The sequence below is a fragment of the Hippocampus zosterae genome, chromosome 9, assembly GCF_025434085.1.
Source record: "Hippocampus zosterae strain Florida chromosome 9, ASM2543408v3, whole genome shotgun sequence".
NCBI classification, from domain to species: Eukaryota; Metazoa; Chordata; class Actinopteri; order Syngnathiformes; family Syngnathidae; genus Hippocampus; species Hippocampus zosterae.
The window spans coordinates 10,725,033-10,741,938 of NC_067459.1; the positions used below are offsets into that span (position 1 = coordinate 10,725,033).

At 42.7% G+C, this 16,906-nt stretch overlaps 1 protein-coding gene across 1 annotated transcript in view; it reads right to left on the reverse strand.

Annotated features, from left to right (window-relative positions):
- Positions 1 to 4,800: 4,800 nt before the first annotated feature.
- Positions 4,801 to 16,906, reverse strand: part of snta1 (syntrophin, alpha 1) — a 29,292-nt gene continuing 17,186 nt past the window's right edge. Inside the window, exons 3-8 of the mRNA XM_052075846.1 lie at positions 10,257 to 10,452; positions 9,992 to 10,181; positions 9,275 to 9,405; positions 8,649 to 8,845; positions 6,574 to 6,761; positions 4,801 to 6,290 (exon numbers count right to left, since the gene is read on the reverse strand). Of these exons, the coding sequence (XP_051931806.1) occupies positions 6,198 to 6,290; positions 6,574 to 6,761; positions 8,649 to 8,845; positions 9,275 to 9,405; positions 9,992 to 10,181; positions 10,257 to 10,452 (995 nt within the window). The 3' untranslated portion in view covers positions 4,801 to 6,197. The remainder of the gene's footprint in view (positions 6,291 to 6,573; positions 6,762 to 8,648; positions 8,846 to 9,274; positions 9,406 to 9,991; positions 10,182 to 10,256; positions 10,453 to 16,906) is intronic.

A 16,906-nucleotide genomic window follows, 5' to 3' on the forward strand; every position in this document is an offset into this window, starting at 1 on the left:
AGGTTCTTCAACTTGTATTAAAGTACGACACTTCCGTTCCGTAGACAACAGATTTACACAGAGAAGATGGAGATTTTGAAATTTGATGTCGGCATCCAGCCACCGCCTATAATGCCGTTGCCCCAATGGGTCTGCCAATTGATCCCCCCCCCCCCCCATTTGCTCTTGAGACACGTATCTGCTGTATTTTGTAATGTTGCTGCTCATTCTAATTTTTTCTTCATGGGGTGGGAGGGGATATCCCCAGCTCAGGTGAATGGCTGGGGTCAAACCACCCTTTTCACACCACTGTGCACTTACACAATAATAAACGTAAAACTTCGCCACCTTGTTGGAATTAAGAACAACAAAATAGTGTTGTTGTCATCCTGGTAGCCAATATTAACCTCTGCTCCTTTTCCTTCCTCCACCTTCTATGTTGAGAGCAGCCCACCACCCCCAGCCCTTAAAGCCCTCCCCAAGAACAAGGAATTGCAATCTGGCGCTTTGTGCTCAGTATTCCAATCACAGACACACACACGCACACACACACTCCTCCAGTAATACAAGTCTACTTTAAAATTCATAACTACATTTCGAAGGGGAGCGTGTGTGTGTGTGTGTGTGTGTGGGGGAGGGGGGGGGTGCTTATGGGGGTACCCTGATAGAATATTTCCAAGGACCTTACTTGTGTGAAAATACAATTTGATGTGGCATATTTAACAAGCTGTACCCCATAAGATACACAACTGTTGTAACAATCCTAAGGAATAGGCTGTGTGTGTGGAGGGGGCAGGAAAAATGTCAAGCTACTGTTGGTAATTCAAGAATGTGTGTGTCTGTGTATGTGTGTGTGTGTTGAGGTGGGCACTGAAAGTTAGCCTCAGCTTTCATTTTATGCCTTTTTGCCCCTTTCCTCCTGCGCTTGATCCCTTCCACACATTTGACACGCTTTTTGGGGAAGGTGATGGGAATGTGCACCTCGCTAACGTTTCACCTGCATTTAAATACCACCTCCATTGTTGTTCCTGGAAAGTTCCCTGAATTCTGCTTTGAAGAAGGGGGGGGGGGGGACGAGGGTGTGTGCGGAGAAAAAAATAGATAACATGCTCTTTGAATTGGAATATGAATTGCTCATCTATGCTTTGGTATTAATCTCTTGGCCTCGTTATTCGCTCTAGTCCTTTTGTGTTCAAGAAGGAAAAGAAAGGAAAGGGGGGGTGGGGAATATTGGATATTGTATATTGTAGAATGTCCTGTTCGGAATTAGGTCAGCTCCAATCAAATCTTAAATGTTAGATCTCTCCTCCCCTCCCCAATCCTCGCTGCACTTCCACTTGAAGGGAATAGTCATGTCTTTCTTTGTGCTTCCTCTCAATGGAGACACAGAGACCCCTACTGACTCGCACCAACCACTGACATGCCTCTCACGAGGCACACGAGTGCCACCTGACGGTCACAGGATTGAATTACTCAACTTGATTTATAAATGAAAAATTCACCAAAATACATGAATACAAATGAAAAAAAACCTTAAAAAGAATATATTAATTTAAAAATACAGGAGTGCAATATTATTAACAATTACAATATATATCGATATACAACTGCTTCATACAACAAAGAGAATGCAGAAAAGTGGTTAAGATTGCACGACTGTCTGTGTCTTATGTGTTGTGTTGTATTTTGTTATTTTGACTTCACGCTGGTGCCGCGAGAGTGGCTGCCTTGACAGCAGCTCCTATGTTTTGTTCTACTTCTTCCTTTCATAACTTTGCTGCTGTGAATTGGGAATTTCTCCATTGTGAGACTAAGAAAGGTTTTCTTATCTGATATCTATATATAGATGTATACATGAGAGACATGGAGATGGAGAGAGAGAGGGAGAGAGAGAGAGAGAGAGAGGGAGAGAGAGAGGGAGAGAGAGAGAGAGAGAGAGAGAGAGAGAGAGAGAGATCAATGATTTTTTTTTAAATCTACCCATTTATGAGACCTTGGCACCAATCCCAGCTGACACTTGAGTCAAGGTGCTGGGTCCACCCTGGACTGGTCACGATCCAATCAGAGGGCACAAAAAGTAAAACAACCATTCAGGTTTAAGGACAATTGAAAGTCTTAAATTAACTGAACGGCGCGTTTTAAGAATGTGGGGGGAGTGGACAGAGAAACGAAACAACAACAACAAAAAGCATGCAGATGACAAAAATGAGTTTGGTACCTCTACTCTGAAATCATGGTAAATTTTTATAAATGTACTTTCTTTCCTTACCGCTTACTGAGCCACACTTTGACATCTTCTTGGAAGTCTTCCTGTGAGACGGTAGGTTCTTGCTGTTGTCAATTTCTGTAGGCGTCCCAAAGCATTTCACGTGTTGTTACAGATCACATGTATGTCTTTATTTATTCATTTGTTGGCTGTTCTTTGGGGATTCACAATTACAGAGAAATTTAAGTTACTTATGGCAATGGATCTTATTTGCATTAAAAAGTACAATACATTGTTCATTCTCTTCAGTGTGCAGCCATTAACACTAATTGGCATCTTTTTAAGCATATTTGAAACAAAATGGAAACTATGGCTCACTATAAGCCAGTGGAAACATCTCTCATTTCCCTCTCTCTCTCTCTCTCTCTCTCTCTCTCTGGCTATGATATTAAATGCTGCATTTACTAAAGTCTCTTGATTGTTAATCACATATTTTGTATATGCATTTTTTAATCCAATAAATAATAAAAACATCCAAATAAAACACTCTCGGATGCATTTTTTTTCATCTGCCAAACATCCATCCATTTTCTGATCCTCTTTATCCTCACGAGGATCACGGGGAGTGCTGGAGTCTATCCCAGCTGTCTTCGGGCAGTAGGCGGGGGACACCCTGAACTGGTTGCCAGGGCACACCGAGACAAACAACCATCCGCGCTTACACTCACACGGAGATACAATTTAGAGCGTTCCATTAACCTGGCACACGTATTTTGGGAATGTGCGAGGAAGCTGGTGATAACCCACGCAGGCCCAGGGAGAACATGCAAACTCCATACAGGGAGGCCGGAGCGAGAATCGAACCCTGCACCTCTGCACTGTGATGCGGACGTGCTAACCAGTTAACCAACGTGTCGCCTATTTGCTAAACAATCACTTTTTTGTCTTTTTTTTTTTTGACAATAACTAATGAAATGTCCGGGTGAAATATTCCTTCAACCTTTTTCGTGTTGAAATTATTTATCTTCCCCTCTTTTGTTTTTTATCAATGTCTTAATGTTTTAACATATTAAAAGTCTGCACTGTTTGCTTTGTTGCCTTCATCAAAACTGGGCAATTCCGTATTTTTCCCCTTCACCTTGTTCCACATTCCTCTCCTTCGCAACATTGTCTCCACAGCTCCTTGTTCATCAAAATATATTCAGCCCCCACCCCACTTCAGCAGATCTGACAGGCTGATTGCCAATTTCACCAGAGTTCAGCAGAAGCCAATGTGAAAGCACCCCTGCTGTTGCCAAGGCAACTCCGCAACAAGGGGGGGGGCAAGCAGAAAGGAGGAGGGAGATGTGATCAAATGTGATGGTTTTGATATACGTGCAGCTCGCATTATGCTGCTACAGACACACGCATGCTTACACACAGCATCTGTTCCATGCTGATAACACGTTCTTGTTGCAGTAAAAGCACGTAAGAGGGAAAACAGTTGGTGAGCAACAAGCCTAATTGCCTCTATCACACACCCTGCTGACTTAACGCGGCCTACCATCATCGTCATCGTACGCATCTGTGTGGATGTCATAAACGCCCCCCTGTTGAATAAAGGCCGCTTTTGTTTTGCTTATTTGCGATGTTGAGATGAGGCATTAAAGTTTAACACTGTTGAATGAGAGGAGCAAAAGCGAAAGTTTTCATGTTTGTGTATTCCATAAGGAAAAACAGCACTCGATATTATTGTACTTCAGAGTAATCATTAAATAGAATGTGAAGAATTAGAATTTACGCATAATGACTTAATGCTGCAAATCACTTTATTGTGCTGCTCCTGGTATGCCCACCACAAAGCATATAATAGTTATGCAGACAAAAATAAAGACTAGTACTTGTTCTCTAAGGGCCATATTCCTCTAGTAATGGACGAACGTTAACATTATATCATTATGGTGAAAAGGATCAGAACCAGCTGATCTTTTTCTTAATGCCCATACATGAAGCTTTTTTTTTTTTATCGTTAAGCGACATTGGGATTGATTGCACGCCTATGGAAAGAAGAACAGTAATGTCCATCACAATCTCAAATATCTTTTGATATTTTCAAACCTTGATGTGGGAATGCATGGGGATGTGCCAATTAATCTTGCTGGCAATTGGTTGTAGTTTGTTTGTTTGTTTTTACATTAATAAGAGACATAAAGCTTTTTCTCTATAGTGAATGTCCATCAGGAGGAAAAAATTTGATGCCCCATATAACCAAAATTACCATGGTGATCGTTTTGCTATTTTAAGAAGTTGAAGGGGGCATAGATGCGCATGTGAATTTGATAGTGATCGGTTGTAGTTTTCTGACACTAAGCCACATTTAGCTCTTTTATATGAAGTGTTTTAGACTGTCCTTAATTTCACAATCAAAGTGCACCATATTTTCAAAACAGATATCTTTTGGGATTCCCATTCTCATGAAAGCTCCAGTCTATTTCAGGGCACATTGAGACAAACAGCAGCTCACCTCACATTCACATCTGCGGCACATTTAATCTTTTCAGTTAAGCAGAGATTTTCACCCAAAACCGCAGAACTATGATATTTGCGAATCCAATAGAAGAAACAGTAAGGCAAAGTATGTTAAAAGTTACCAAAGTTTATTACGTGTTTATGTACAAACAACCCTTAAAAGGCACACTTTTGCTTGCTTAAATAAGAATACACATTTTTATTTTGGAGAGCATTGAAACATATATGATGAATACAAGTTGAATTTTAGTGTTGCAAAAAGACTTTAACGTGACATATTTCATGTTCTGTGCGAATACAAAAAGTACTTTGTGATGAAGGCCATTGGTGAAATCGACTGCTTAAATACTTTGTAAATGAAAGCATAAGTACCGGTAGCTGAATTCATTAAAGAGTTCACGAATGCGTATTAGAAATACCCTTTGAGCAGGTTACACATATACCGATTTTTACGAGGTATTTTCTTACTTGACAAGGAGAAAAAAAAGTCTACAATTGAGCTCTTAGAGTACATGTAATGATGTCCCCACCAACAATCATGACTTGATTCCCAAAGTCAGATGCCTGTCAAGATTAACCCGTGAGGGGCAGCGTGGTGCCACAGGGCAGCCCAACTGCCGAAAAATCGGAGCTTGGCTCAACTCAATGTTGACCATACAATGGCGATTTTTCATGGTTAATATTGAACAGGTTTAACATTTACGACTGTCGGCCTTGAATTACAAGCAAATCCGTAAGGAAAAATCACCCTGAACACATCCCATCCCATAGCACAATCGCTCAGGATAATCTTTCAGCGACAACCGATAAAATATTGCGCGCTAATTTTGCTTAGAATGGTTGGAAAAAAGTCTCAAGTCCAGTCCGATTATCGGCATGTGTGTACCTCTCTGTAGTTGAAGTCAATTTATTTATGAGGCCTTCTTTGTTAGTAGCCTTAATGTTTTGAATCGAAATCTGCAGCTAAGCTAAAACAAGTGGAATAAAAATATTTTCTGTTATATTCAATTCTTATTTGGTATTATCATAAAATTGGGGGGAGGGGCCTATCATAAAAATCGTTGTGTGCGAAGGCAACTTAAACATCCACAAGTTCCTCCCTTAATGAATCCTTACATCCATTTTGATCACGCAGTGATCAGTCTCCTGTCATTCCACTAAAGGTGTCTTCTTTTAATTAAATAGAGGTTTGTCCAACATCAACCATCAAGACATTCATGACGCATACATACTGAACAATGAATCAATAAAAGCTGAAGGGACGCTGACCAAAATTGGAAGAAAAAAATGTGAAAGGCTGCTGCAAAATCAATGCATGAATCATGAGGTCTGCATTTGTGGAAAAACCTCAACGTCCAAATGTCCGCCGGCTCGCCATGAGAGACCAGGATGAGCCGGAAGAGAGGAGAAAAGATTTAGTCATCGCTTTCAGCTCAAAAGTCAGTCTGAGTCGTTGTGTTTGTGAATTTGTCAAATATTCCTAATGCACATGTTGTAGACGTCATCATGCCAGGAGGCCGAGTCGCTTGACCTTGGCAGAGAGAAACGAGTGGATGATGAACACAATCGTCTTGGGACAAGAATGAAGGTCCAGTTGCTGAGGAAAAAAAAAACAAAGAGAGAAATGAGTTTTTCCTAATAATGTTTTGTAGTAGTTTCCCTAAATCGGTGGTATACAGTGTTTCCTCAAAAACACAATACGTACATCAATGAACCCTCTGGTGCATGAGGGGGAAAAAAAGGCCGCACGGCAATTAACATCTGCTTACATACACCCTTTAGAAAATATTATCTTATTTCCATGAGTCATATGATCATGTGTCAGAATAGAAACAGGGCAGACATGGCATCTACAGTATAAGGATGATTGCTTGACTCACGATTTCGGCCTCTGGCCCTCCAAAGTCAAGAAACATCATGCGGACACCGTCGTCTGACGACATCCTCAGACGCTCAAAGGGATGCTGCAGCAACACGCTCTTGCGGACGCCAAGCTCTTCGGTGAATAGCGTGAAGCCATCGTCAATGTGCACACCCAGTGTGCACTCCTTTCCATTCCAGCTGCAAGCTACCGTGGGGGTCGGGGGGGGGGGTACAAAGGTTTATACCCGTTCCGACTGGAACTAAACTAAACTCTAAACTTCATTCGCGTATAAGCAGAGGCACTTTAAATGGGCATGAGTTTGAGGACCATTTTTTAACTCTGAACACAGCCGCATCTCCAGTTATAAGAGTGAGTGCACGTTTCTGCAACTACATTATGTCAAAAAGATAGAGTTGTATAGGTTATAGGTCACGTTATCGTGTGAAAGGTTCTAAGAGGACTTATTTTGGCCACATTTTTTATATCAAATGAACCAAACTTAAAAACATTGGTGTTTAAACTTTATTTGCTCTTTCGATTCACATTCATTCACTTTCCCACTTCCAGACAATTTAAACATTTCACTGATCCTAACATGCATGTTTTGCGATGTGGAAGGAAGCCGGAGTAAGCGGATGAAATCATATGTGCTAATGTACTACATAACCACAAAGTTACCATGCTGCCAGCAATACGGAGAGCGTGTTGCAGCTCCTCATATGACCACTAGAGGACACCTTAGGACAATAAAAGTAATTCCATGTGTATGCGCAGGATAGTTTTTATATCCATCCATCCATCCATCCATCCATCCATTTTCTTATCCGCTTTATCCTCGCGAGGGGGTGGGGGTGCTGGAGCCTATCCCAGCTGTTTTTGGGCAGGAGGCAGGGTACACCCTGAACCGGTTGCCAGCCAATCGCAGGGCACACACAGACGAACAACCATCCACGCTCACACTCACACCGAGGGACAATTTCGACTGTTCAATTAGCCTGCTCTGGATGTTTTTGGAATGTGGGACAAAATTGGAGTACCCAGAGAAAACCCAGACAGGCACGGGAAGAACATGCAAACTCCACACAGGAAGGTTGAAGCTAGACTCGAACCCACGACCTCTGCACTGTGGGGTCGACCACTGGGCCAGCCATACAATATATATAAAAAAAAAAAATCCTCATCTCACCCCTCGGGTGGTGTCCGTCCCTCATTCAGCTCGGGTCCTCTACCAGAGGCCAGGAAGCTTGAGGGTTCTGCGCAGTATCCTTGCTGTTCCCAGCACTGCACATTTCTGGACTGAGATGTCCGATGTTGTTCCCGGGATCTGTTGCAACCACTCATCTAGTTTGGGGGTCACTGCCCCGAGTGCTCCGACCACCACAGGCACGACTGTCACCTTTATCTATCGCATCTCTCTCAAGCGGAGATGGGCGAGATGCGATATATATATATATATATATATATATATATATATATATATATATATATATATATATATATATACACACAGTATATGTATATACTGTGTATATATATATATAAAATGTATATGCGTGTGTAGAAATACATTATATATATATATATATATATATATATATATATATAGACACACACACCCACATAAAAACTTTAGACGCCGTTCTGTCGCATCAAACTAATGAAACCCCTATGTTAATTCTTGTTTGAAAGCTTGCCTCTCTTCTTTTATTATTCTTTGGAATATCATGTCAACAACTCTTAACATCATTCTCTCTTTGAACAATCCCTAACGCCGGCTGGTTGTTTATGTCTACCTAGTAGGCATGTGGGCTGTGTCAAAAGCAAACACGATTTGGATCATTTGGAACATTCAATGTAAAAACTAAAAGTGATAATCAAGAGAATCAAATGTGGGGACAAGGTTTGAATGACTTTGGGAGATTACTTCCCATCCCTTTTAAACCTTATTATAGTGGTACCTAGTATGTTGCTCCTTGCATCCCTGTGCAGCTGCTAATAATTGACTGTGGTAGACCGATTCATGACCGGCTATATTGGAAATATTAACTTGACATTTTCTTTGTAGGCGCCTTTGATGACAGTCTACTCTACCTGTCGTGACCTCCTTGATGAGCTCGGCGGCATTGTGACAGCCATCGACCAGTAGGTGAGTCCACACCGACAGCTCCTTGGGAGAATCCACCCGGAACACATGGGTCTCCACACCTTGCTTGGTGCCCAAACGCAGCCCAAATGAAAGCTCCGATTCCAGGAGAGGAGACGTTTTTCCCGGGCCGGAGTGGACCAGTCTATGGCAGACAGGTAGATTGTAGAGACAAGGAGGATATCCAGGGTTAAAAGTCTATCAGGGGTGGAACCATATGCAGTATGACTCATAAATTTGCATCACTCTCATATTTTCCAGATGAAACATCTGCTGAGGCAGACATGGAGAGAGTGAGAATGTGACTCCACCACTGAACTGGACTTGGTGTGCATGGCAATGTTTTTATATGACAGGGGATATGCCAAAAGCTGTCGTTCCGATGTAGTCCTTGCAAAGAGGAGGGATTGTACGGTGAAGATATACTGAATGCCATCTAAAAGGTCTTTTGAGTAATTCCTACTCAGCAGCAGCAACCTTGTGATCATAAACATATCGATGCTTACACTTCCGTATGTATTGTATGGCTGTACAGTATGTATCAATGTACAGTGTACATATACAGTATGTATACCTGGTGGTGATGAGAGGGTGACTCTTCGCCGGGCTGCAGATGGCGTCTTTGCTTTCGGGCAAGGCAGGGTAGAGAAGCAGCTCCCGCTCGGTCAGCACGGCGAGGACGGGCCTCTCGGGTCCTTGCACCGCCTGCACACATCACACATTAGTTGACAGCCTCTTAAGGAATCGGCGTGGCATGACACAGGGATGACAGAAGGGATAACGGAGCGTATCTCCTTCTTATTATTTGTTGCATACACCTCAACAATCAATTCGCATTTCTGCCACATTGGACACCTTCATCCACTTATGCATTAAGATGTCTTTTCCTATTCAAATTCTTACTATATTAAAACACGTGATATTTGAGTGAAGATCTGGACAATACAGGCAATTAGTTTCCTTTTTCCCCCCTTTTAAAATCACTAAAGCATTTGGCTGCCAATGCTCAAGAATGCAAAAGTATGGTCTATGAACTAGGACGTTGCCTAGTGCATCGACGATAAATGTGATACTTCAACACAGACCCGGCTCTTAAAACCAAGTGATTTGAACCAGCGTGTGACAAATGAATGCAAAATGTGCTGTAATTCTCTCTCCTTACGATATTTTGACATATAAATGACCTTTTATGACGACAACTGGCAATGGTTTTAAAATGCTACCCACTAACGATCGAAAAAATGGCCATAAAAAACATAACCTCCTTGGTAGCACTTGATCCGATCCTTACCTGTTCTACAATCCAGCCCAAGTGTTTGACTTCCATACCAGGGTGCAAGCTCTTCATTTCCTCCTTGACTTGCGGTAAAAGGTTGGCAGCACCGGCCTGGATGGCGTTGTACCAAGACTGGGCCATGGCTGGGTCTTTGGCCCGCAGGAACACAGAGTTCTTCCTGTTGGGCGAAACCACCTCGAAGTATCTGGTGGGAGGAGATGAGCCATTTTGATGAGCCAAACTGACGAAACAGAGTGAACCGCTCACGTGCGGTGCGTACCTGTTTTCTGTGTCAGGGGGGAATTGCTTGCGGGACACCTGGCACATTTTCAGCGGGATGCTGCGGGGTTCCTTCGCCTCGGCGGACAAATGGTCAGCGCCCTTCGGAGGCGTTGGAGGAGGCGAGTCCCACGGGAGAGCTCCGCCAGGGGACCCCGAGCTCTTGAAGAACGCCGACATCTCCTTGATGTACTTAACTGAAACACAATGAGGGTCTTATAGCAGAGCGGCTCTTTCAAAAGCTGCAATATCAAGTTATTATGAAGAGAATGACGACTATTATACGTTGAGCCTGAACTGCACTATAATTAGGGCCCAACCATCCTTCCGTCGATCCATTTTCTCATCCACTTATCCTCAAAAGGGTCGCGGGGCATGTTGGAGCGTAACCAGGCTGTCTTCAGGCAGTAGGCGGGCGACATCCTGAATTGGTTGCCAGCCAATTGCAAGGGACACTTAGACGAACAACCATTCGCGCTCATACTCACACCTAGGGACAATTTAGAGCGTTCCATTAACCTGCCATCCATGTTTTTGGAATGAAACCGGAGTACCCGGAGAAAACCCACACAGGCACAGGGAGAACATATACACTCTGCACAGGAGGGCCGCAGCCAGAATCGAACCCTGCACCTCTGCACTGTGAGGCCGACGTGCTAACCAGTTAGCAACCGGGCCACCAGGACCAACCAATTGATGATTTCATCTGCTGATGTGAGCTCTTTTGAAATCAGCCCAATGAAAACATATTACAACATAAAACAAAGATAATGACATTAAAATATCACAACATCTCCCAAAACATCAAATATGCCAAATATCACGAAGGATAGTGTATTGTTAAACATTGTGCAAGCGCTATATAAATCAGCATGTATTGTATTGTATTGTAACATCAGAATCATCCTAAAAAATCCATTTTGGTTGGGCATTAGCTATCATTTTAAGATGTATGCTTAATCTGACATTGGACTTTTATTTGTGGAAGAGCAACATGGTGCTTATTCCATGACAGGACCAAGATCTATTCTGATTTGACGTTCACATTTTGACATCACAAGACCGAGAGGAAGTTCGCAAGTGGCCACTCAGTTTAGACTATCACAGAGTGACATCAACTTGCCTTCATATCATTTATGGAATACTTCTCCGACAGTGCCGATCAAAGCTGAGCATCTATGAAAAATGGCAACATTTTTGATACAGCTACACCAGATTCTTCATAAGGGTTATTTGGAGTTATATCTGAAACCGAGGCAACTTTTACTTTTTAACCACGACACTAACACATTTGTACACATGTACACCACACACAGAGGAAGCTCGGGTGCAACAGGCCAAGGTCTAGGGTACGGGTTTGGCAGCAAATAAAAATAGCCTGCGGACTAAATCAGAAGGCTGAAGCTCGAGATCTGGTTTCACCGAAGATGTGTGAAGAGCTCTCGTCTTGCTCAGGATAAAGAGTCATGTAGCTCGGAGCAAAAGAACCCCAGGACGGGACAACGGGCGCGATGGGGGTGGCGGGGCTTCCACCGTTCCCAAAATAGATCACATTCCTACCGCTCAGTCAACCAGGCTGCCTCTCATGCAGCTATTTTGTTTAAAAAAAAACATTAAGCTGCAGGGCAAATGTCGACAACGGATTCTGTTGGCGAGGAAATGAAGGAGCAGCTCGAATGGCTCGGGCTGTTCACTGATTTCGCCGATGTTCAGACACTCAATTCAGCCACAGAAAAGATGCCTTTGCTCTACAAACAAGTAAGGGTACACAAGTATTACAGGAAGTTAACTATCCTGTGCAAAGGACAACTTTTATGTGTTGTCTCTGGCACAAAAGAGCAACAGATAGAGTTACATCGCTGCACCCAACCTGTCGGAGTGGACGTTTTAATACCCGGAGCCGGATGAGCTCCCAAAAATGAATTGAAAAAGTGTGATCTGAATATTACACATACAGTATATCTCTGAAGTCGTACGGCCATGGGGCCATACAATTCAGACTAATTTGTTCTGGAAAAGTAGAGTATGCCTCGAAAGTCGCACAAAACATCAGAGTTTGAATTGAATAATTGAAATGACAGCAGTGATCATTGGTGTGAGCTGTCTTAATAGAAGTGCGGTCACTCATTCCCCGAGTTACTGTTTTGCTGGGATCATCCGTGTGTTATGTCTTTCCTTCGAGAAGACACACATGAATTCTTACCTCAGCGAAACTGTGCAGGCATGTAAGAGTCGGACGGCTGAGAGTTAAGTGGCAAAATAGTAACAGCTTCCTGCTACCTTTCTGAAGTAGCTCTCAACTTGTGTACTTAATGTCTCAGAAATGACCTTCTGTCTATTTGCTCGGGTGCCAAAGGGTGGATGTTTGCTTGTGTGCGGCAGCCAACGTCTTCCACGTTGCGAGACAAAGGCCACTCGGATGTAATGTATGAGGTTAAATGAAAGTGGATTGAAGTGGAGGTTGAAAGTGGCGGTTAGGCAGCATTTGTTCTTCATTGACATTCTTCTAGAGTCGGTGATTGCACCAAGCGGCCGGACATCAAGGCTCCAACTTTAGTTGTTGCTGTTTTTCAAAACGTAACAAGATTATTTCAGGCATCCGACTGCAGTAAAATGGGCTAATTGAAAACACATAACAGCAAGATCTACAGGCAGGCAAGACATTGGTGTTTTGGTATGTACATGGAGATACAAAGAGCTATGAACCAAAATGTTATCTCTCCATCCATCCATCCATTTTCCGATCCGCTTTATCCTCATAAGGGTCCCGGGGCGTGCCGGAGCCTATCCCAGCTGTCTTTGGGCAGTAGGTTGGGCACACCCTGAACCGGTTGCCAGCCAATCGTATAGATGAACAATCATCATACCTAGGGACAATTTAGAATGTTCAATCAGCCTGCGATGCATGTTTTTGGAATGTGGGAGGAAACCGGAGTACCCGGAGAAAATCCACGAAGGCACTGGGAGAACATGCAAACTCCACACACAAAGTGCGCTGCCGGGAATCGACCCCCAACTTCTGCACCGTGAAGTCGACGTGCTAACCACTGGTCACCGGGCTCTATTTATTATTTATACAGCTCTATTTTCACAAAGATGATGACGAAAAGATGGCAGTGTTGGATCCACAACCGGCTCTAGGAATGGAGTTAGTCCTGGATGAAAAGATGGAGGATTATGAAGGTGTAAGGCAGGGGTGCCCATTAGGTAGATCCTGATCTACCGATAGATCTAAGACAGGTGCCAAGTAGATCCGAGGACTGTCGAGAAGAAAAAAAAACAACCATTTGTGTGTCTTTGTACATGTTAGTAATATATTTTTTGTGTTAATATACACTGCACCCTAATCATCTTATCAGTCTCATTTTCACTAAATCTTTTTTTTTTAAATAAAATAAAGCAGGTAAATCTTACATTTACGGTGGCGTGTAATTACATCACCGGAAGTTGTTGGCGCTCAGCAGTTTGCAATTGCAGCTTGTGATCAGAGCTGTTGCGCTCTATCTTTTATCGTCATGATTCTCATTCAGAATTTGCTTCGTGTACAATTCACCGAGGGCACGAGCAAAGAATGGGAATCTAGGAGGGCCCAGGGAAGCACTTTAAAACGGTACGTGTGAGCTACGATAGTTAACAGGCTGCAAAAGCGCGTCGCATGCCTCCGTTTCAGGCTGTTTCTCATCATGGCGTGCGCGCGTGTGTGCGTGTGTGTGTGTGTGTGTGTGTGTGTGCGTGTGTGTGTGTGTGTGTGTGTGTGTGTGTGTGTGCGCGTGCGCATGCGTACGCCGGTAAGGGTAGATCCCGGGAGGTTAGTTGATCGAAAAGTAGATCTTCGATCCAAAAAGTTTGGGCACCCCTGGTGTAAGGAAATGAACAACATGGGAAAGAGAAAGAAAGAGGAAATTGAAAGTAAGAGAATAAGAAAACAAGACATGGTAGATCCAGCAAAGCACATCCAGAAATGTTGCCATGAATTCCGGGGGCGGCACATTCAATACAGAGGCTAAAATTAGCTGAGATGGCACTGTTATTACTTCAGCTTATCTGGCAGCCAGTGAGACCACTTTTGTACAGTGTGTGTGTGTGTGTGTGTGTGTGTGTGTGTGTGTGTGTGTGTGTGTGTGTGTGTGTGTGTGTGTGTGTGTGTGTGTGTGTGTGTGTGTGTGTGTGTGTGTGTGTGTGTGTGTGTGTGTGTGTGCGCGCGCGTGCACGTATACGATTTCCTTCTTCCACAGAATCCCCTCTAAGCGTTCCTTGACAAACCCTGACCAGACATTTTCAGCCAATGCAGTTTTGACATCACTCTCTTAAAACTAAGTTGTTGGTTTTTTTTCTTGTCTCCCAAAGCAGCATTTGCAAAATGTTAGCTGCAATGGAAAAGTACCAACAGATGATGTGCTTTTTGAATGATAATTATAAACACAGCCAATCAATTCCCTCACCAAGTTGTCAGGCACAGTTGACACCGTGACAGAATAAATACTGCCTGCTACTTTGACTTGATAAATGTCATCAGTGTATGAAAGAATGTGTGATCACACTGTCTGGTTCCGCCTTTTACAGCAGTAAAATGAAAATAAAAAAACAAGAGCACACAAGGATCATGTTCAGTACATCTGCCCCCCCGCCCCCCCGCACCCAAAAAAAACCACTAAAATCAATGTCAGATTACCACCTCCTCGTTGAGCACGTATGTCAACATCCGACTTGGGTTTCCGTTACTAATAAAAGCTAAACTTTCAATGAAAGTTGCGCCCCCTCACCCACAGTCCTGTGGGAGACAGTCTTGCAAAGTGGCTGACAACCAAAGAAGAATAAACCGTGTCCACCTTGCTAATGAATGATTTTTAGGATAAGTTATCAAATAAAAATCCTCCCAAAAATGTTCAAGTAAGCTGCCACTCAAGATGACACATAAATGAAAGGCAAGAATAAAATAGTCCACAAATTATGAAGTGACGTTTCCAAAGTCAAATGCTTTTGAAGTCATGCAATTTGGAATTTGAACTCTGAATTTGAAGGAAAAATTTGCAACAAAAGTTGACATCAACGTAGAGTCTCATTTACTTTAACAGTAATTATATGTTCGAGCTAATGATACTTAGATAACAAAAAGGAAACCTGGCTAAACTAAAAGATGTTCAAAAAACAACAACTACAAAGCAAAACAATCATAGTGGTTGCTCAAAAAGAATACTTCTCATGGGTTCTCTTTTATCTTCACTCGGCAAAGACTGTTAGATCTGAACAGCATTTTCTCTTCTTCCGGGCATAAGGTCTTGTCTGACTTGGTCATCCTCTGACTAAATCAAACTGGAACAACTATGCCCATGACGCAAATCAGTGTCAGCAATTTACACTGTTATTATTCAGCAAGCCAAGTGAATCATTTATTCAATGTCCCCATTTTTCCTGTGGAAAAGCTCGTTTTGAAATCCAATCAAACTGGCTGGTAACAAGAATCCCAGATCCAAGTGTTTGCCATTCGGAGGTTTGGGGTGGCATTAGACATCAGTATTGTAAGAAAATTTGCTGAAAGAGCACCCATTCATTGCCCTTCACTGGTTGCCATGGGAACGGCTGGAATGTCATTGGTCAGCCAGAGCGACCTCTGAAGCATGCGGTTGGCTCTGTAAAGCATGCCAGAAAAACAATGTCTCAATGTTATAGTACCACCAAGACGAAAAAAAAAAAAAAAAAAAACACTATATCTCGGGCCAAAACAACATTGTAAATCACAAGCATTTGCGATTACCCATTCCGTATACTCAGGTCACTCAAGGTAAAACAAGCTATTACTGGTCGCAATAAGTCTTCAGGTTTTGAAAAAGTGGAGTTTTTTAAAAAAATATTTGAAAGATGCAGCACATGCGCACCACCTGTATATAACAATCACGCCGTGAGGCTGGCATGGAGATTCCTGGACCACTTCGCAAAATGTGATTTCTGCAGACGGGTAGCTTTTCCCATAGTATAAAGGCTGAAAATTCGAACATTATATTAGATGATGCTAAATCCGCCTCTGGAACGAGTTTATGCTGTTAAGTCATTTGCTTAAGTTCATAAGCAGCAATTTGGAGCATTTTGTCAGCTGGGAATGTCTGGCGTCTCAGTTGTCTTGGCCACAAAAACTGTACAACTATCACGCTGTCTTTTACTGTAGGTAATTCAGACATCCTGAAAATACAAAGAAGAACAAAGAGTCGCTGTAGAAGAAGAGAGGCTAACGGTGAGCTTTTATGGTAACTACATTGCAATTGCAAACTCTTCAAGTATTATGAAGGTGATACTGTACATCTCTTATTGTACAAGATTTTTGTATGATGGGCAGGAGGTATGTTTAGCCTGGGTTAGTGGAAGGTACAGAATGTTTGCCTCGTGAGCATGTACATGTGCGCACAGTGTTACCTTGACATGTTTAACCTCACGTTTTTGATATGAGCCTTCTTTCAGACGATTATTTTTCATTGACTTGCAAGCAAAAATCTGAATTATGAGCGCCGTCTGGTTCTAGTGAAGTCAAAACAACAAGCTGCAGTTTGGCAGATGGTAAACTATTCTTCAAAAAGATGCCTCAAGATGTTTGTGACTCCCAAGTATAGTTTACTGTCAAAGTAAACATCAAACAAGAGTGACACGTTGCCTTGGTCG